This window comes from Henckelia pumila, chromosome 1 (assembly GCF_033568475.1).
Source record: "Henckelia pumila isolate YLH828 chromosome 1, ASM3356847v2, whole genome shotgun sequence".
Lineage (NCBI taxonomy): Eukaryota > Viridiplantae > Streptophyta > Magnoliopsida > Lamiales > Gesneriaceae > Henckelia > Henckelia pumila.
Window position 1 is genome coordinate 38,770,769 of NC_133120.1, and position 21,009 is coordinate 38,791,777.

General features: G+C 34.7%; 2 protein-coding genes across 3 annotated transcripts; one reads left to right on the top strand and one right to left on the bottom strand.

Annotated features, from left to right (window-relative positions):
- The first annotated feature begins 1,325 nt into the window (after positions 1–1,325).
- Positions 1,326–3,374, top strand: LOC140886681 (auxin-responsive protein IAA4). 2 transcript variants are annotated; one of them, XM_073293407.1, is made up of 4 exons: positions 1,326–1,620; positions 1,774–1,973; positions 2,323–2,449; positions 2,841–3,374. In XM_073293407.1, the coding sequence occupies exons 1-3, from the start codon at positions 1,424–1,426 to the stop codon at positions 2,424–2,426; spliced, it is 501 nt and encodes a 166-aa protein (XP_073149508.1). In that variant the 5' UTR covers positions 1,326–1,423; the 3' UTR covers positions 2,427–2,449; positions 2,841–3,374. The 2 variants fall into 2 exon arrangements, with proteins under 2 accessions (XP_073149508.1, XP_073149502.1); XM_073293401.1 differs by having other exon boundaries at positions 1,327–1,620; positions 2,323–2,422.
- A 3,280-nt stretch (positions 3,375–6,654) lies between these two features.
- On the bottom strand, positions 6,655–17,897 carry LOC140888282 (alpha-mannosidase I MNS4). The gene is made up of 17 exons (XM_073295967.1): positions 17,636–17,897; positions 16,497–16,616; positions 16,305–16,397; positions 15,403–15,489; positions 14,858–14,948; positions 14,073–14,128; positions 13,391–13,463; positions 12,781–12,890; positions 12,464–12,514; positions 11,252–11,340; positions 11,031–11,112; positions 10,836–10,949; positions 9,922–10,001; positions 9,429–9,564; positions 8,708–8,778; positions 8,164–8,407; positions 6,655–7,590 (listed from the first exon to the last, which is right to left on the bottom strand). The coding sequence occupies exons 1-17, from the start codon at positions 17,750–17,752 to the stop codon at positions 7,294–7,296; spliced, it is 1,911 nt and encodes a 636-aa protein (XP_073152068.1). The 5' UTR covers positions 17,753–17,897; the 3' UTR covers positions 6,655–7,293.
- Between the last annotated feature and the right edge of the window lie 3,112 nt (positions 17,898–21,009).

The window sequence follows — 21,009 nt, forward strand, 5'->3', positions numbered from 1 at the left end:
TGTCCACAGGGGCATAGGCGAGTTGGTAAGGCATGAGGTGACGTGGGAAAAAATTCCCCAGCGTTGCGGGTTCGATTCTCGTGTGGAGCATATTTCCTACTGAAATATTGTGGGGGTATGCTCTGGGGATTGGGTCATGTGCTTCCTTCTTCAGGTCCTGCCGCTCGTGCACATCCCTCGATTTATCCTCCGCATGAGCCAATGAACCTCTGACTCATGTGGAATTGGATTCTCTTCGGAGTCCACCCCTTTTTCAAAGAAAGTCTACTCTACACTATGGGGCGGTTGTGCTTGCTTGTCCCTATCATGTCTCCTTCTTGCCTCCATTCTGCGGACATTTTCTCACAAAAGATTCCAACAAACGATGCCATTTCTTTATTATTATTTTTTTTCTCACTAATTTTTAATTAAAAAATTATATTGGAAAAGTAAGAGAGTTCGAAAAATGAGCTTGGTCAACCAAATTTTTTGATTTATGACCTTCTTTCAAAAAAAATTTGCAAAATGACCTTCAAATACAAAGGAAATGCAAAAACAAAATAAAGGAAAAAAATTGAGAAGGTTATTTTTTCAAATCATAGTCAAACGGAGGTTATTTAGTTAAATAAATCCTACTTTAAAAATCAATGTTATTATTATTATTATTATTATTATTATTATTATAATTTATATTGTCAGGAGCAATAATTATTTCTGTGTCGATAATGATTGAAACACGTTGTTTGAATTATTTTTATCATGATCCGAAATATACCGTTATCACTATCTATAATTTTAATGAAATGTTAAACGATACCACATATGTTTGAATTATTATCACTTTGCGCTTTATATACAAGATTTGTTCATAAAATGGGATGTACGTGTCTTAAATACTAAATTCGAATATAATTACAATTTTTTAAAGTAGTTTTCTAGAGAGAATGTCTCACGGATCGGTATTAGACTGAGTTTATATTTAAAGTCAAAAATAATATTTTTAATATAAAAATAATTTTTTTTTATAATCTGAATTGTATTGAAGATCCGTATCACAAAAATTAAATTGTGAGGTAGAAGAGTTTTCGTATTCTTTTTACTAAGCTTCCCTCGACAGATAATTATAGAAAGCATTACGTTATTGTTGATTTGAAATTTTTAAATAAACCCTACCCATAAATAATTTCTGTGGAATTTTTTTATTTACAAACCTAAAATTAAAATAAAAATTAAAATAAAAATTAAAATTAAATAAGCCATCTTGGGTGCTTCTATATTCATCGGACGAAATTCATCCGGTAGATCTGGACCATTCATTGGCCCGGCCCCACGCCAATAAACGGTGAATGCAGCATAGAATGAACCTGCTTGGGGGTTGCGTATTACGAATCTTGAGACGAAAAGGGATTCAAATTTCTTGTATTTTTTAGTCAAATCTGCAGACATGGAAGGTGTTCTCAAGGGTGATGCGAATGATCTAAATTTGGATGCAACTGAGCTGAGATTGGGGTTACCTGGAACAGATGAAGCTTCTGCTGCCAAGAACAACAAGCGAGCCTGGCCTGAATCTGTCGGGAAGATTGGATTCAACGAAGATTCCGCGGCGAAGTCCGGCGACACTGTTACCGCACAGCCACCCAAGTAAGAAAGAAACCCACCCAACTTCGTCTTTCTTTTTCTTGGAAATTTTAGATTTTTGGGAGTGATTCTTGTACAAAAAAAAATTAAAAAATTTGCCGATGCTGCTGAGAGCTTGATCGATGGCTTGTTGAATTAACTGGTGTTTGATGACAGGGCACAGATTGTGGGGTGGCCGCCGGTGAGATCCTACCGGAAAAATAATCTCCGGCCAAACAAGACGGAATCTGAAACTGGGATTTATGTGAAAGTTAGCATGGATGGAGCTCCTTATCTTAGAAAGATTGATTTGAAGGTTTACAAAGGATATTCTGAGCTGCTCAAAGCTTTGGAAAGCATGTTCAAGTTCACCATAGGTAGGGATTTACATTTTTTTCATTTTTTTTTCTTTACAAAGAATATTGGCTCTGGGAAGGAGGGAATTCAATTGATGACGGATGATTTAATGCATTTAAATATCAAGTTTATATTTTAGGACAACTTATTATTATATATAAATGAAAGTAAGCTTATGATTAATGAAACTTTGGTTAGTTGAAGATGCTAATCTAGTGTATTTCTAGAAAAAAGTTGAAATCTTTTATGGTGAGCGGCTGTTTGTTAATTGTTGCATGTATACCGTTTGCAAGCTTGAGTATTTTTGCATTTGTTGATTCTTGGGGAAATTTGTAATGAGGGATGTGTTATACTTTTGGTGATCATCAGGGGAATACTCAGAGAGAGAAGGTTATAATGGATCTGAATATGCACCTGCTTATGAAGATAAAGATGGTGACTTGATGCTTGTTGGAGATGTTCCATGGGAGTAAGTCCCCCTTCTCTCATTTTCTAGGTACCTCTTTATTTACTTAAAGACGGATCGAGGGCTTGGAGCGAAACTTACAATTTCGAAAAGATGTATATAGATATTATAGAAATAGATCATATATAGAAACTGGATGTTAACTATTTGATATATTGGTAGGTAGTGTTGCATTTTTATGGGAGGGGTCGATAACAATATAGCATGGATGACTGCGAATTATTTGTATTGAAGATGTTTCTATTTTTATCGGTAATGTTTTCAAATGTAGTATGATCTAAGCTTTGAGCTCCCCGATACATCAAATCCTTGCCCCCGCGCACTCGTCTAAAATCTTGGATTCGACCCTGCATACTATCTTAATCCGTCATTGTAGCAGCTATGCCTATATAACTTGTGTGAATGGATTTTTTTTTTGCAGCATGTTCATCTCATCTTGTAAGAGACTTCGAATCATGAAGGGATCAGAAGCTCGAGGCTTGGGTTGTGGTGCGTGAGCTAAACACTGTAAGAGACTTCGAATCATGAATGGACCGTGGGATCATCTGTTAGATGATTATATACTCCATCTCCTGTTCTATATATATATATATATAGGTAAATGACTCATCATGCCTGGTGAATCGGTTCTGAAGATGTTTTTGACAACGCTTCTCGTGCATATATGTGCATACATGAAATGCTAAGATGGAATATCATTTGCAATACAAGATCTGGACTGCGAAAATAGGAGGTGATCGAAATGTATGCGGTGAAGATATGATTCCTTCATGTTTTTTCAGTTATTTTTTTCACATGAATTCACTAGGTTTATATGTTTGTGCTATACGAAAACTGTAAAAGAAACCATTGTGGTTTTTAGTATCCAGTGGTATCAACATTTTGCTTGTAATAAATCCATTTGGAGACTTATTTGTTACTATTCAAGGAATTATATATATATGTTCAAGTCTAATCGTCAGAAATCTGCAAGTAATTCACTCATCAATATATTCTGAATAATTTTGTTCATGGTTTGGCGAACGGTATTGCAGTACAGTATTCAGGAAAATTGCAAATTTGGTTTTTGTGTTACCAAATTTCGGTTTGATCATGTTATTATATAATATATTTTTGCAATTCTAGTTTGTTTGTTTGTTTTGTTTGTTTTTTTTTCTTGTTACCAAAATTCGGTTTTGAACATATTATTATTATTATTACTATTATTAATATTATTTATCTATTCTAGTTTGTTTGTTTGTTCGTTTGTTGTTTTTTTTTTTTTTGTTTTTTTTTGTGTTTAGTTCCATCCATGTAATCACCTCTATGTGAAAAAAATGACAAATTGCAAAACAAATTAATGATCACTAAAATTTCAAAAATAAATACAAAAAAATACAAAAACTAAAACTAAGTTATAGTATCACAGCGGATAGAAATTGTAAAGAGCCAAACATAAAAGATGAAAACAACAATTTTTCGGATATAAAATCATCTGCGGTGGGAAGGGAACAATACTAGTTGTGTAGGCAAAACGGTGTTCATTATGGTTGGATCTCATATATTTTTTTGTTTTCAATTAATATCTCAATTCAAAACAAAAAATACATGAGTGCCGAGTCTGTTTCACGCAGCATAACACTATATGTTGTCCCCCTCCCACTAGAAAGAATCCTTATCCTAATATTTCACCCAACATGCCGATGTTTGTAACAAAATTAATTACTAGGTTTCCAGTAACTCATTATTTTTATTATGGTTAGTGTTTCCAAGAGCTCAGACGCCAAATATGAAAATGAAATATAAGATGGCTAAATCCTTCATTGCAATGAGTCGAGCATTGTGTAAAAATCTCATATGTACAATGTATTCATGTATGTTCGAGCATTGTACATGCTTAAAGTATAACACAATATCTTGTCTTGTGACATATATATATATATATATAATTTTGATCACATGCACCCTAGGGTGCAGGGTTTTTCGTGTGCAACCACTAAAAACACTAAAACCTGGTATAATGATCGCACACGAAAAATCCTAAGGTGCAGTTGATCATTACTATATATATATATATATATATATATATATATATATATATAAAAATTGTACAAGACATTATTGTGTGTGAGAGAATCTTTTTTGTGGCAAGGAAATGAAGGAATTAATGTTGAGTGCTTCGAGGATGTCTAATGTATAACGAAAGCCACTGTGAGGAATAGGATCCTCTACTGTGGGCCTTGCCACAGTAGAGGGTGCTGTGGTGACCACAACACATATTTTTTTTCTTTTTTTTTTTGTTTTATATAAATTTTTAATTGATTTTTTTATCTCCTTTGTATTTTATTTTCTTTTAGCTTTTTTTGTACACACTAAAATTTTTTTATATTGTCAATTTTTTTTGTTATAATTTTTCTTATAATATATATAACTAGTAATTGAAGCACGCATTTTGTGTATGTTCTGAAAAATTAATTATCATGGACTAAAATTTGATTTTTGAATTTTAAATTTTTAGACTTAAAAAGAGAAATTAAAAAAAAAAATCAATGTGAAGAGGGTAATTGTGGAAGAATATTTTCGTGTGTTCTTAAAACAAAAAGTTAAAAAGAAAAAATTTGACAATATAAAAAAATTTAGAGTGTATAAAAAAAGGTAAAAATGAAACAAATGGGAAAGGAGATATATAAAACAAAAAAAAAAAGAAAAGAAATGTGTGATGTGGTGTGAAACGAAGCCGTTACTGTGGCAAGGACCACAGTAGAGGATCCTAGTCCAATGTTAGATGGATTTGGATCCTCTGCTTTGGAGAGAGAAACAGCATCACATACTGTGCATTGAATTAGCTTCTCTAATTCATATCACATGATTAAAAAAATAATATGTTTAATTAATTACACACATGGAATATTGCAAATCAATGCTTTTTCAATGCACAGCACCAATGCTATTTCTTTCTCCAGAGTAGAGGATCTTTTTCCATGTTAGATGAGATTCGTGATCTATTTTTATATATTATCATATACATTCATTGAACCTCATGAGAGCATATTTTATACGCTTACTCCGTAAAAATATTCTCCATTTCCAGATTCGAAATCCATTCTGTATCTTTCGAAAACACCCCTTTTCTTTTCTTTATTTTTTTCCCCCTCTTTTTGGGTTTTGAATGCTTTGCATTCCAACCAACTTCAGGGATAGTTAGAAACATAATTAATATTGTTTTTTTTTCTTAACCATCTCAAGCAGAGACAGGGCGGAAAGACACCACTAATTTTTTTAGATTTTTTTTAATTTAATAATTAAATTTTTTTTAGAGGAGAACACAAGTCTTTCCAATCCACATACACAATTGTTAAATTAAACCTATCAATATTTATTTTAATAATGTATTAAAAAATAACAATAACAAAATTTCTTCCCCTAACTTCTAAGCCCTCAAGATATTTGATTATTTTTCACAACTTTCTCGCAAATGGCTAATATATACACACACACACAGACACTAGCATGTTGCATGTGGGCTGCACTTGAAATCATGTGTCCTATAAATACAAAATAATAAATTACATATTGTGATAGATTAAGCACAAACAATCGCTACAATCGATGTATGTTGTAGTTATAATTCATTAGAATTCATCAAGCACAAAAATTTTTGAAACTGTTTTACGAGTTAAATTTGTGATATGGATATCCGACCCAACTCATGAAAAATACTAATTTTTTTTTCTAAATTTTTTTTTACTGAAAAATTATCTTTTTGTTAATATTCGATCCATAAAAAAATTAATATTTTTCAAAAGTCGGATCGAATATTCATCTCACAAATTTAACTCGTAAAGTTTTATTTTTTACTAAAAATATCTTTTTGTCAATATTCGACCATTAAAAATATTATTTTTACTACAAAAATATCATTATTTCTTAATCATTTTATGAAAAAATATTATTTAATATATTAATTTGAGTGAAAATTATTATTTTTTTAAATCACAAACATTACTTTTCACTACATATATAAACTATATTGTAGTCATATTATGAAAAAATATTTTAAAACATACGTTATTTGAGTGAAAAGTATTATTTTTCATATAAAAAATATTACTCGACCTATATGATGAATATAAGTTCATCAAACCGTCACACAATAAACAGTTATTTATCAAGAGAATTAATTGTATATTAGAGTGAAAAAATATAAAATTTGATATTCCATTTATGTCCTTGACAATTAGAATTTCACATATATACCCCTACTGTGTTCTTGGATTTGTATTGATTTGTAACGATAAGGTGGCCATTTTCATATTTTCACGTTGGAAAACAAAGTTCATGACCATCGCAACAAGTCCCATACAAGTCAATCTCATACAAGGAATAACACTGCAACCTATTCAAACTTACCCGCAAATATTATACAAAACTCTCCGGGAGCTTGCAGCTCATGATTCCTCGAAATATAAATAGAGCTAATCGGTCACTTGATGCTAAATGTTAAGAAGACGGTGAATTGGTAAGATTTGCCTCACCTTGTAGCATTCTATTCATACTCAACGCGCATGTCAACGCTCGAAGAACCGAATGAGTCCTCTAAACACACCTGTAAAAAATTCTATGAAACAAGTTATGAATAATCTCAATCAGAGTTTCAAATTCAGTCACTATCCATTTCCAGCAGAAGCCGTGTACTTGTATTTCAGCTATGCAAACCTTTCCTCCAAGTGCATGAAGAGAAGTATTCAGGAGGTCAAGTTATTGAATCCCTCCGAGGCGTCTCCAAACTTGATCTTGGCTGATGGCTTGAAGCTCCAAATTGACTTCCAAAGCACTTCCAATCCTTGTGAAAGAATGAACAGCTCTCAGGATTATAAGCTTTACCTTAGTGGATCTCACTCTTTTACATGTTCTTCATTGCTCCATTCTGAGATTTCGTCATCCAGTTGAGGAACTCTGGGATCCTCCTTGAGTTCTTGGTTTGAATCCTCCTCCATCTCCTGGAGAATGCCAGGATCCTCGTTAACTTCAGAATCTGGGTACACGGTAACGGGATCTGAAACCACTATAATGGTAGAATTCTGAATCACAGAAGTCTGTGTTGAGGTCGCTGGCTCATTCTCAATATTGGTATCTGAAGCAACATACGATAGGCCAAATCTCTGCCCATGAGTTAGTCCTGGACAATACCCCTACAAATGACGAAACTTGGTAAAAAAAAGTCTCCGGTTTTGGAAAGCAACTTTAATTTTTATCAGGTCAACAAAAGAATTCTCCAATCTAGATAAATAACCGAAACAAAACACTTGGTTTCCCTGATAAAAAGGATTTGTATCATTACTCTATATGTTCGATAAAACAACAATTTTGGATTACAGCTGAAGGACCAACATCAGACTAAAATGGTAGCATGTTGCATCATTACAATTCATGGAGCATTCATCAGATGAATGCTAAGCATAGAAAAGAACAATTTGCAATGCAGCTGAAGTAGAAAAGGCTATATCAATCATTACTTGAATCTATTAATTTTCTAAACTGTCTTGAAAAACTCGGTCTGTATCTAAAATGTAGAAATGGAAATTAATAAACCTATTATGGAAACAAATAACTTCTCTAAGGATATCAGACAACCTTAACCTTCTTAGGCATTTTTAACTGAATACAACTACACAAATCATACAGAGTTCTCATGAAAGTATGATTAAGCTATAGCAAGAGCCGCACATACTCTGGAAATTTAGCATATGATATTTCATCCTAACCTTTATCAATCCCGAGAAGTGCGATCTTTGTAAGTTGGCACGTGATAAAAAATTGGGGGAATCTGAGACCGTATAGGATTCACTTTGATTTCTATCCCTAGAGTCCTTAGAAATGTCTGAAGGGTATGTTTCCTGCCTCAGGTTTCCGCTTCTGCAGTATGCTCCGAAGTACGAACAATGTTCATTCACCAATGAAATTTGAGGGGTCGCAGGAAGTAAGTGGCCTTCTGTGCTAAAGATATATCTGTAAATATTATGATTCCACATAATTATGAGTGAGACAGAGAAGCAGAAAAATTAATACAAAGTTATACTAATTGGGATATAAAGGAAAACGAACAACACAGTACAAGTGCCGAGAACTACAAGCATATTCCATGAAGGAGCTATAACTGATGAAACAAAAATAGACATTAGCCTGCTTTAAGCCAACTGTCCACTCGTATGATTATTCCAGACAGTTCAAGTAATATCTATGACTGAAGACTAAAGGATTCAATTAACTTATTTGATGAAAGTATAATTGATAACGACAGCAACTCACTTGTATGGACCAGTTTCAACCAAGTTATCTGGACCAGCTGCTAGATCAAATAACAGCCACAAATATTTTACCTGAATTAGTTTGCACAAAATTGAGTGAGATATCACGATCAAATGCACAAGCGAGCCAGCGAGGAAAGAAGAGAGAGGGAGGAGATTAAAATCATCATGTGTATTAGAAGGGGACTCAATAAAATAAAAAAATTTATGAAACTGAAAGTGGTGTAGAACCAAATGCATTTATCTATTTCCATGTCTTAAGTAGTTAGAGGACAAGACTCCATAAGATCATCCAAAAACAGGTATGTATACGGTCACTGAGTGGTCTGTTGACAAGATGAATAGGTCCACATGGTATCATACTTCAAACCAACGAGTTTTTGTTCGGAACATCCACTCAACAATTAATTCTTTATAATGCCCCATATTCTTTTCTTATGAAAGAGCCAGCTCTTATGAAAGAGCCAGCAGTGGATAACGTTTTCCCAAAATATTTATGCCGGTTGCAGAAACTACGTGCCAATAGCAATTTTCTTTTGCAGCATTATTTCAAACTATCTGATTTGAAGATTAACAAATATGGATCTATATATAATAATATCAAAAGGAGCCTATAAACTCTCAAGTCTCAACTAGGCCAAGAGTCAAGGCGAAGGTATTAGAGGTGATATATGAACCTGTTAAAGAACATCAGACTTGTAAAGGAAACTCAAAGAACTTACAGTCTCAGCCAAAAAGAAGCTTTCCATGTGATCTTCCTGCTGGTGAAATTCTACATCTGATATATGACAATATCCACAAGTGCATCGAGCCCCATACTGCAAGCTTGCTAGCATGTCACGACCTGCGTCAAGGAAACTGAACAGTTTTGACAAAAGTCAGAATGCAAACACATTGGAAAATTAAAATAAAATATTGTATTCGTTGAGAAGGAAATTTGTTAGAAACGGCAGGATAATTGAGCTAAAAAAATGGGAATATAAAACCTTGTAGCACTAGAGGCAAATGCAAAAAACACTTCTTTAGTGTCTATGTTCCGAGATGTGGTCTATAATTTTTTTTCTAGTGGATACAAAGAATATGCAAACAGGAAACCCAAATATGGCAAAACCATCCTTGATGGTTCTGTTTTTCTCGATAACAAGAAAACATTTCATTTAAAGATGATGTGTGTGTGGGTGACATCAGTGGGTCCATTGTAAAACCAAATACAACCTGGGATTTCGGGTAGCTTTATACAGCCAATATGTGCTTTCTATTAGTTCCGGGCGCAGTGGATAGCTTTTCTGACCTTGCTGAGATAAAAGAATAACTGATGAAAAGATTGCCATAGAGGATGAAAAACAATTGATACCATTTACATCTAAGTGCTCTACAGGTGCACTTTGGTCATTTCAAACTTCACTAAATCTTGCTAGTCCACAAAATGTGGGGCAGACTTTAATGTGGTCCACATTTATCAGATGCCCATATCAATTATTCATCGGTCAAACAACCACACAGATAAATCCTGGGGTAAATGGAAGTACCGACTCAAGAAAATAATTTAAGATTCTACAACTTAAACAAGGTTGAGAGCATAGACACGATAATGCGGGTAACAACCAAATTTACAATTAATCTGAACATACATTTTGTTTAAGAAGTTCTCAATTAACTTGTCATCTAAATGAATATAAAATATAGATGAGTGTTGGCACAAAGATAATAAGTTTTTTTAGATCTAAGACACACACAGAGCTTTCCATGCCTAATAATCTCTTTATTTCTTTCTCAGGGCTAGGGTGGACTGTTGTTAAGGGGTAGAGGTGGCCAGCAACAGGAAGAAGCCTCTAACTCATATGGGGCCAGTGCAAGAATTTCATAATTTTTTTTGTGTTATTGTAAAACGGTAGCTTTTCATCTTAGCAACCGGTGTCACAAAGTTATCTGTTCACAAATTCCTGCTCCACTGTCCGACCTAGATGTCAACTGAATATAAATAAGGGTTTGCAAGTTCAACGGTTTTAGGGGTTTCACTTTGGTAAAATGACAATTGACCCGAATTCACAAAAATAAAAATGGAAATGGGGAGCACAAATTTTTGAATAAACACAGACGAACAAAATGGATAACAATAACCAGCCAACCTGAACATTGAAAGTGGCCAGATTGAAACCTTCTGGAGTGAAACCATAACGTTTCCAGACACTGAAAAAGGCAGCATGTGTTTTAATTGCAGGCTCAATATCCCCAGCTAGAACCTTCAAGAATCATAAATGTTGAACTTGCATGCCTCCAAAATAAAATGACAAAAGATAAGAGTTCAGCAATTAAAAAATTACCTGAAGTCCAGGCCAAAACGCCTGAAGGCTATTAAATAAGGGCCAGACAAGGGCCGCAGAATTCATGTTTACCTCAACATACCTAAATACAATAGAAAGCATCACCATAACATATGTAACATGAATAAAGCAGCGAAAATTAAAAGAAAAAGGCAATCATTTGAACACAGCTGAAATAATATGTATGTTATTAGTGGCAATCGGTAGATGAAATTACATACCATGGATCGTTATAAAGATAGTGCATTGCAGCCCTATAAGCTTCTTGGAAGATGTAAAGATACTCCTCATCGCCAAATAACAAGTAAGCCTGAGGCCCACTCAATAATGATTAGAAAATGGAGAGGTGGTAAAACAATTTGTATATCCCACAAAATGAGTTTTTTTTTTTTTGAGCAATCACAAAATGAGTTTTTGATGTTCAAAGAAAGTATGAAAAACAATATATATCATGAAAGCAAGTTTCTGGAACATAATTAAAGGAACATTAACTTGTGTTGATGGTCATGGAATTTGAAATCATGGATTTGAATTCCAAAATTTCAAATCAATCAATAGTTATCAATCCAAACACAACCTAGGTCAAATCTCTAATGCTGATGTGGTATTCCAGCGCGACATTAATGGATATGGAAGACTTGCTTGAATTACCTGTTACCTACTACAATAGAGGAATTTTCAAATGAAAGGATGGATAATCCAAATAATTAATGAAAGATAAGTTCAAGTTTCCTCAACAGTAAACTTGATTGAGGGTGAGGTGTTCACGTGTTAAGTGAGAAGTCTTAAGTTATAATGGCCATGTGCTATTTGACAAGATCACTATTTGACAAGATCAGGTTATAGATCATAAACCAATGAGTTTTAGCAAGGTTGAAACAATTATGAGTAGGGAAATAGGTAAACGTGGAAAGAATTTTTTCAACATTTTAGCATGGATTCCACAGGTGCCTCGTCAAGCCAGGCTTCCTCGATTTGTTCAATTGTGACCATATATTGCTGATTATTGCAATCGCATTCCCTGCATCATTTGCTCTTTTAGTTATGTGTTCCTAATTATCCACCAAGGTATAGCACCTCATGACGCTTTTATAAGCAACGGCATTGAGTGGAAATTAATAAACATTGCTAAACCAGCCACATATGTCACTTATATAATAAGGCATACCAGTAATTGGACTTCTAGCAATTTGGTGAGCAAAGTAATGCCAAAAGCTTCAATGGCCCATTACACAATAAAACAAGTAGACAAAATGAAAATCAATATCATCAAATATCTGAAACGCAAGAAAATTTTCCGAAGACTTTTGTAGCATTTAAAAAGTCATCTGCCATATGATCACGAGGCATAATACCTAAAAAAAATAAATGAAAGACGAAAAAGATCCGTATGCTATATAGAAAGTTCTCGACATAATTCTAACAGGACTCACCTTTAATAGATATTCATAGAAAGAATCTATACTTGTCCCTATTCCTGCATCCTGCAACTCAACAAACAATTGCAGTTTACCAACTCCCCTATCCCTTAAAGGTTGCCGAATTAAGTTAAAATCCCATACATACTTCACCTATACAAAGATAGTTAAATATCAACGAATAAAGAAAAAATTGCAAATGAAGAAATAAAACTGCATGAACCAAGAATGAAATCATTACGTCCGTGAAAAAACAACCAAGTATAGTACGACATGAGCCACAGAAAGAAATATGCATCTCCTTTTCGAAGTTATCATGTTGAAAAACTAACCTTCTGAGTCCATTCACCGGTAAAAACATCTATATGAGCACCAACTAAATTAATCCTTGAACGACGAGACCAAAGTCCTCGAACAGCATTTTTTGTGACTTGCTCAAAAACTGCATTACCACGAGGACAGTGGGGAAGTGTAAGAAATTATTGAAATTTCCTTACAGTACATAGTAGCAGATTGATTATTTCTAAAAGAGATAAAAGCACGAAGAATTCTGCTAAAAAAGTATTAAACAGTATTATCTTGTTGGATAAGCTTTTTATTACAGTGACTACATCAAACATGTATTTGTTTCTTCTAAGGTGGTCGGTTGCCCAGTTGTAAATGTTTTATAAGCGCATAATATAGAAAACTTCAACATGAACTGCGGTATAAGATAATGGAAATCTGCTGCCTCTTTAGAGGATATCAAAGAACAATCCCTATAAATGTTCCAATTACTTGATCTTCTCAGCGAAAATTGATTTTTCTTATCTCATATGAGACAAATTGTACTTTTATGACAGGATATTGTCTGATGGTAATGAATACAACACATGCATAAGAAATAGCGATAAAAGTAAACAGAAATTGATAATAATATTCAAAAATCATTTCAATACTTACTGGGATCATTTGTCAGGCGGCTGAGCACCCCAAACTCTAATGTCAGGGTTCCACCACCAGCAGTTGATGTTATCTATGCACATGAGATCTTCAAAATTAGTAAAAATTTTAATTTTGTAAAAAAATATGCATTGACAAGGTAGAAATAAAATCAATAATCATAAACGAATCAGATCTAATCAAACTTAGTTTTCAATCAGTCAGTTCGTCGTCAATTATTCATTGTGTATAATATCATGTATCATCTTGAAGTTCTCGACACAAATCAAATGATCTCAGACTCCAGAGGAAGATATGGTATCATGATTGGAACTTCCCATTGTCTGGTTGAGATACACTGCGTGCAGAAATCCATGGTATTTCTTTAACATTGGATTTCACCGACAGGATTTGATGGATTTGGATTTCAAATTCTTAACAAATAAGTAATAACAAGGAACCATTCAAATTGTTTGGGTAATATTTCCACTGATTTCAAAATCGTCATTTTCAAGTTTAAGTTAATTTGGAGCCAAAATAAGTGTATTGAAATGCCCACAAAGTTTAAATACATCAAATCGATCATTACATAAACTTGAAAATGCTGAGTGTATCGTTCGTATATTAATTCTTATCATTTCATTACAAATACTGTGAATAAATAGTACTTGAAGAGGGAAAAGAGAATACAAAGAGGCTTTGCCTTGCTTTCGTTCTCATCAACACCGAGCAATAGATTTACTGATCCAAAAGGAATCCCTGCCACAAAAATAACAATTAATAGTCAAAAGATCACAAAACGTAGAAGAAAAGGTTGCATATTCAGTAACTAAATATAAATGAAGTTAATGACATGTTTGTTTGTATTATTTCTCCAATTTGCTCACCTTTTATATATATAAAAAAATATCCTGTTTACTCACTTGTTTCAACTACTGAGATGTTCCATTAAGCTGAAACATTATGCAAAAATGCAATCGTCTCAAAATTGAATTTTCAGAGACACATAGTACAAGCTGATGGGAAAAAGGCAAATATAGGGTTTTTATTAATTGACAGCCAAATGATGGTGATTATTTTTTTACCTGATTTTTCAAATAATCATAACTACTAAGCATAATCTAACCAAAAACGCCCTGAAAGCCTAAACAAACCATGAACAATTGACTCAGTAACGTATTCTACAAGATAAAACCACTGATCATGAAAACTTTCAGTTTCTAATTAAACCCTAAAAAATATCAGGCAGTTAGCTATAGAAATATTCGTAACGTACTGAAGTTCAGAATGCTGCCAGCAAGAAATGCTTGAGTTTTTTTTTATATAGGAAAAGAAATTATATTAATAAAGATATAAACGATATTGATGCTTAGAGTTATATAGCGCCAAATTAACTTCATGTAAATACAAATTGAGCAAGAATTTTATGGGAAGGCAGTTTTTAACAAATAATTGGCTCTCAAAATTCACAAAAAACTCGAATTGTACCTGTAGGAGTATCAAATGCAGTCAACATCCTGCGACCTAAATCCTCTGCTAAGCGAAGTAGCTCATCATCATATGAAGGTATCCTCATGCCCTAGAAGTTCAAAATCAGCATTCATAAATTCTGAAGTACTGAGCCTCAACTATCAGTCATTTTAAAATTTCCAGGGATGAACAAGTGTTCTCCAATTAAGTTCTGAGTCTTAGGATTAAATAAAGCAGTTGGCAAAGACCCATCAACACTTGCTTGTTGTTTCGCATGCATATAAAAGCTTGGATATAACAGAAATTCTGAAGGTGGATTTGACCCACATAACTTGAACTTTCTAAGGCTTTGAGGTAACTCAATAAGCTACTTACGATGGGAAAACAGACACTTGCTAGCTTAACAATGGTTTGGTGCCACTTGCTCTACCTTATGTCATAACGACACCAGAAAACTAATTAGATATAAATGGACAAGAAACCAGTAATTTGAAAGGAAAAGGTAAATTTTAAAATTTTCATCAAAAAGTAGCGAAAAAGGCGTTGATAGCATTATGTCATACCGTGTTATAATCACTTGCAATGAGATGAGCAGACAATAAACCTCCAAGTATCCTTATAGTAGTTTCAAAGATGGACACGGTCTTATTCTGCAATACAAAAGTGAAAAAATTTAGTTGGATAATGCTTCACCCATCCAGCCGCTTTCAAACAACAAGAAGACAGTGTATATACATATGAATAAACTAAATTGAGTAATGTTTCATGTAATCAGTGTTACACCACTTTAAGGTCTGGTTCTAGGTGGTGCATTTTCCTTAAACATATAAAAAAAACATTTAGACGCTGGCATCTTTCAATGAAGTGACATGACATAAAATATAGCGATTGGACCAGGAGGTTTAAGAGTGATTCTTTCCTTCCAAGGAGTTCCAAGTTTTTCAAGTAAACTAGTTCCACCTAAGGCGTCAGCCGCTTCACAGACTCTTCAAGTGCCGGAAATGAAATGCAGAGCCCCATTTCACCATAAATTTACTAGTTCTCATAGTTGAAGAGGTAATTTGGTTCCGACAAATGCATGAACCATGTCAACCCACATCTCATTAAATTAAGTTAACAGTTCACAGCAATAAAAGATTGATGTGTTTGTAATGCTTGGTTCCCGTTTTAGATTTGAGAAAGAGAAGCATAAATCCGGTGGGCCGATTAAAGATTACATTGTTACAACCAACCAACACAGAACAAGGTAGTGAAATAACACGGTAATATATATTCTCATGTATTCCAGAAATGGGAGAATCATAGATATGTGCCTTATTTCTAGCAGGAAAAGGAGAAAAATTAGCGATAAGACGGGGAACCTTACAATGACAATAAAGTGAGTGAAACCAAACCAGGTTAAGTCAATCATTGATTCATTTCTAAGTTCATTTCCACATAAAACAAACATGAATTCCATACTCACAATATCAAACCGTAGATTTTTACCAATCCATTCAACAGATGCTGAGAAGCGTTCTTGATCACCAAGCAAAGCTAGTGTGTCTAACGAATCAATCTGAGCAGGCAAATATTCCAGCAGAATTACTAAAAAAGTTGATAACTGTATCTAAGAAAATTAACAGTCATTAAACAAATTAAGGGCAGTGAATCTCACCAAAGTTAAAGCATATCCCCCAAGAGTATCTTCCCCTCCGCATGATAAAGGCTTCAACTCATCACGAGGAAACGCATGCTTCATGTACCCATTAAATGCATGATAAAACATTTCACGGACCTAAATTACATGCCAATAAGTTCACCATCAAAAAGAACTTCTACTCTCCATACATTTAACTTGTGTAAAAACGAAAGAGCGGTTAAACTAGGCTGCTCGAAAATCGATGGAAAGAACAAAAATTTGAACATTAAAATTGCATGATGTCATCAATTGTTGTTCACTTGAAAAAGTTCCAGCAGTACAATCAAATATTATCGATTCTTTATAGAGTCTTGAAACTTGTCTTGATGAGGAATTCCAAATCAATGTTTAGTTTTCCTTCTGTATAAATCTATCATTAAGTTTTCATGAACATAACCAGAAGTAGAAACCATATTCTATCACATTCTGACTTCATCTTAGCTCAGAATAAACAAATCATATGATACCCACAGTTTTGTTAGCTGTAAATTACAAACTTGGATATTAATGACATAAACATACTCAGCAAATTTATAGGAATTTCGTTATCATTCCTGTTCTCATCCTCCAAATCCAACCAAGAAAGAAGGCCTCAGTTTCACATACCAAGAACCAAACAGGGAACCATGATTTTCTTTACGCCGATGTATGATAGAAAGCAGTACAGGATAGATTACCCATAACAATTACTGGGCGAGCGAGCCCATCCGGAAGCACACTTCCACCATCCCAAATCCAAATGTTCGAGCTTGACACCTAAACACACCAAAACTCACCATTCGATTCTATCGTGATTCACCACGCCTAAAAATGACGAACCCAGCAACCCTCGAAAATAAAACTGATGTGCTTTTATTTTTTATTTTTTTAAAAAAAGAAGCATTCGACTCCCATCCTATCTCTGCCCAACTGATTTCTCTTGTCACCCAGCTGCTAATCAGCTACCATTCATTTTATTACTGCCTCAAAGCAGAGAAACATCTCCAATAGCACCCAAAAAAAAAAAATCCTCAAGAGAAAAGAACAAATGATTCATTATACGATCAGGCGGTAACTGTGACTCCATTATTAAAGATTTCATACAACATTTCTTAATTCGTCCATTTGATGTGTACCTCATCTCTGAGCAGCTTCGCCTCCTCCTTGGTGACGCCTTCAGAGAGTACTTCAAACGCAAAACACCCGAAAAACAATAGCAAAATCAACAAAATGGGTTTCTTCGAAACTCCCATAGATCTCTATGCGCGCGTTGTTCGTTTGAGTTTGGGTTTTGACGATATACGCGATCAGACTACTTGGGAACTGAATCACTATCGGAGCTAAGATCGTGAGACTCTCAATAGCGACTTTACTTGTTTTGACTATCCCAAGACCACGTCTTTAATGTTAATTGGAATGATTTTTGTTTCCTTTTGTATCTGTATGTATAATACAAGTACTTGTCGAGTAATATATCTGGAAAAAAAAAACTCTATTTTTAAAAAATATCATTCAGTTTTCAGAAACAAAAAATATCATTCAGTTTTAACATTATATTGTATATTTAAAAATAGCCGATTAATAAATTAATAAATAAATAAACACAATCAAAAGAGTGTAAAATCTATTGAAATTCTACAATCAATTTTGTTAACTGAAATAAGATAAGGTTATGCTTGGATGGAGGTAATTGTATTTGAGAATGAATTTCAAATAAATGGATTTGAAAATCCATTGATTTGAATTCTTGTTTATTAAATCTTCTGCTGGGAATAAGATAGAATTTGAAAAAGAAATTTTGAATATATCATAGATCTCCACTGCAATCAACACACTGAAATTAAAGCTTATACTTCGCCGTGCTCGGTTCGGATCCTGTCGCACTGCTTCGAATCTCGCCTAAACCAAAAACCAGCACCCATCGTCACAGGGAGTGAAACCCACCGGAACGTACGATGACCACCATACCATGGCTTGCAAAGAACATTCACACAACCTCGAGACAATGAGAACAGACAACGAACATCGTCATCGCACCTAGCCGCTCATGCTGTTATTCTCACCACCAGTCACTGCCACCATCATCTATCCCCACCAAGGTATACAAAGAACCCATAACAACAAAGGGGAGGAAGATCACAAAGACATACACCAACTTATTCAGCCAAAATAAAAACACGACGGAGGAGATCCAATCCAATCAGAAGAATAGATGAGAAGGACAAGTTGAAAAATATATAAAAATTAACTTTCCCATGTCAGTCATAATCAACCCAATAAAAAGACAACTCAAGCCATGAAGAAGATGAGGTGAGAGGCGCGGCGTGAAGAAGATGAGGCCGCAAGAAACGAAAGAAGAGACAGAGCTGAAAAGATTTCAAATGAGCAGGTTTTAGAAAGGATTCAAATTCCTTAATTTTTAGGGCATAAATCAACGGGCCAAATCCAACAGATTTGAAATTTCAAATCATGGACTATCCAAACAGATGTGGTGGATTTGGGCTGCAGATTTGAAATTCAAATCAGCCCAAATCCACCCATCCAAGCAGAACCTAAATGAATTTGAAATCTATAGATATCCAAATAAATTGAAATTTATTAGTTGTTCGGTCCAAACATAACATAAAAGATTGTTTAATTCAAACGATGATACATTAATTACTTTATATATTTGTTAGGAATGATCAACCAAAGTCTCACATTGGAAATTTAAGAGAAAGATCATGGATTAATATATGAAATGATATCTCCATTGGTATGAGGCCTTTTGGATGGGTTTCCAAAATCAAAACCATGAGGGCTTGTGCCCAAAGTGGACAATATCATACCATTGTGGAGATATCTGAATTCCATTGACCTAACAAATGGCGCCGTCTGTGGGAAACGAGTCATGGTTTGATAAAAAAAAAATATTGGGTGGAATCCTCGGAAACTCATGGAGAAGAAGTTTGAGACCCCGATTAAAGATCCGTGAAAAAGCTCTCGAGGGACGCTCCCGGAAATTCATATAAGGCGTGTGCTGCAATGCATTGAAGGTGAGTAGACTCGGTTGGAGGGACGAATTGAGGGGAGGCCTGGTGGAACTTCGTTTGAGGGGAGGATTGTTAAGAATAGTCAACCAAAGTCCCACATTGAAAGATTATTAGGAATGGTCAACCAAAGGCCCACATTGGATGACCAAAAAAAAAAAAATCTCACATTGGAAGTTTAAGTAAAAAGATCATGGATTAAAAATATGGAATGATATCTCCATTGGTATGAGGCCTTTTGGGTGGGTTCCCAAAATCAAAACCATGAGGGCTTGTGCCTAAAGTAGACAATATCATACAATTGTAGAGATATCTGAATTCCATTGACCTAACAAATGGCACCGTCCGTGGGAACGAACCAATGTGGGTGGAATCCTCGGAGACTCAAGGAGAAGAAGTTTGAGGCCCCGATTAAAGATCCGTGAAAAAGCTCTGGAGGGACGCTCCTGGAAATTCATGTAAGACGTGTGCCACAACGCATTGAAGGTGAGTAGGCTCGATTGGAGGGACGGATTGAGGGGAGGCCTGGTGGGACTTCGTTTGAGGGGAGGATTGTTAGGAATGATCAACCAAAGTCCCACATTGGAAATTTAAGAGAAAGATCATGGATTAATATATGGAATGATATCTACATTGGTATGAGGTCTTTTGGGTGGGTTCCCAAAATCAAAACCATGAGAGCTTGTGCCCAAAGTGGACAATATCATACCATTGTGGAGATATCTGAATTCCATTGACCTAACAATATTTTTGTTGTTTCCGTCGTTTAACTCAAATTTTACAAAAAATTATAGTTATGATTCACGTTGTTAGTCGTATATATTAATTTGTCATTGGGTAGAGAGAGTGCAGATTCCTTGGGGCGAAGAGAGCAATGACAATGAGATAAAGGAATGTAATTAAATCTTGCGACAACCATCTTTTCACATTTATAGGCATCTTGACTTCCACAAGAACTCTCGGGAATTGGTTTCAGAATTGGGATCTGTTGATGTGCCTGAAGCCAGATCGGACGACCCAGATCATAACTGCAGGTCAAATCATTTGACATGCAAAGAGATCCGGGCCGTCCATACCCCACTCGGGCACTACCCGAGTGGAGTAGCATCAACCGATCCCTAAAATTGAGTGAGCTCTTACACATGTCCCACAATCCTAACACAAAAGGATCCATACTTATGTAGTATCTGTGAGAGCTTTTAGGAAGTACTTATCAGCTTTTTATTCACAAAATTTTGATATTTATGAAAAAAAAAGCTGATAATTACTTCTTAAAATCTCTCTCAAATACTACCATAATAATAGTTACATCCAAAAGACGATAAACGAACTCTTTGAAACACGCCCAAATCCCGAGATTCATACCACTTAGGGTTGGACTTGGGAATTGGGATGGTACGGATGCGAGGACCCCAGGGGCCAGGCCTAGAACTATCCAAGGCTCCGACACTCATACTACCCAGGTAGAGAAATGTCCGACA

Coding starts and splice junctions, on each gene's coding strand:
- LOC140886681 (XM_073293401.1), top strand. CDS start 1,424: ATGGAAGGTGTTCTCAAGGGTGATGCGAATGATCTAAATTTGGATGCA. Junction 1,974..2,322: donor CATGTTCAAGTTCACCATAG/GTAGGGATTTAC, acceptor GGTGATCATCAG/GGGAATACTCAGAGAGAGAA. Junction 2,423..2,840: donor GTTGGAGATGTTCCATGGGA/GTAAGTCCCCCT, acceptor TTTTTTTTGCAG/CATGTTCATCTCATCTTGTA.
- LOC140888282 (XM_073295967.1), bottom strand. CDS start 17,752: ATGGGAGTTTCGAAGAAACCCATTTTGTTGATTTTGCTATTGTTTTTC. Junction 14,129..14,857: donor TGCATTTGATACTCCTACAG/GTACAATTCGAG, acceptor TTTTTGTGGCAG/GGATTCCTTTTGGATCAGTA. Junction 10,002..10,835: donor TGGCCACTTTCAATGTTCAG/GTTGGCTGGTTA, acceptor CTTTTATCTCAG/CAAGGTCAGAAAAGCTATCC.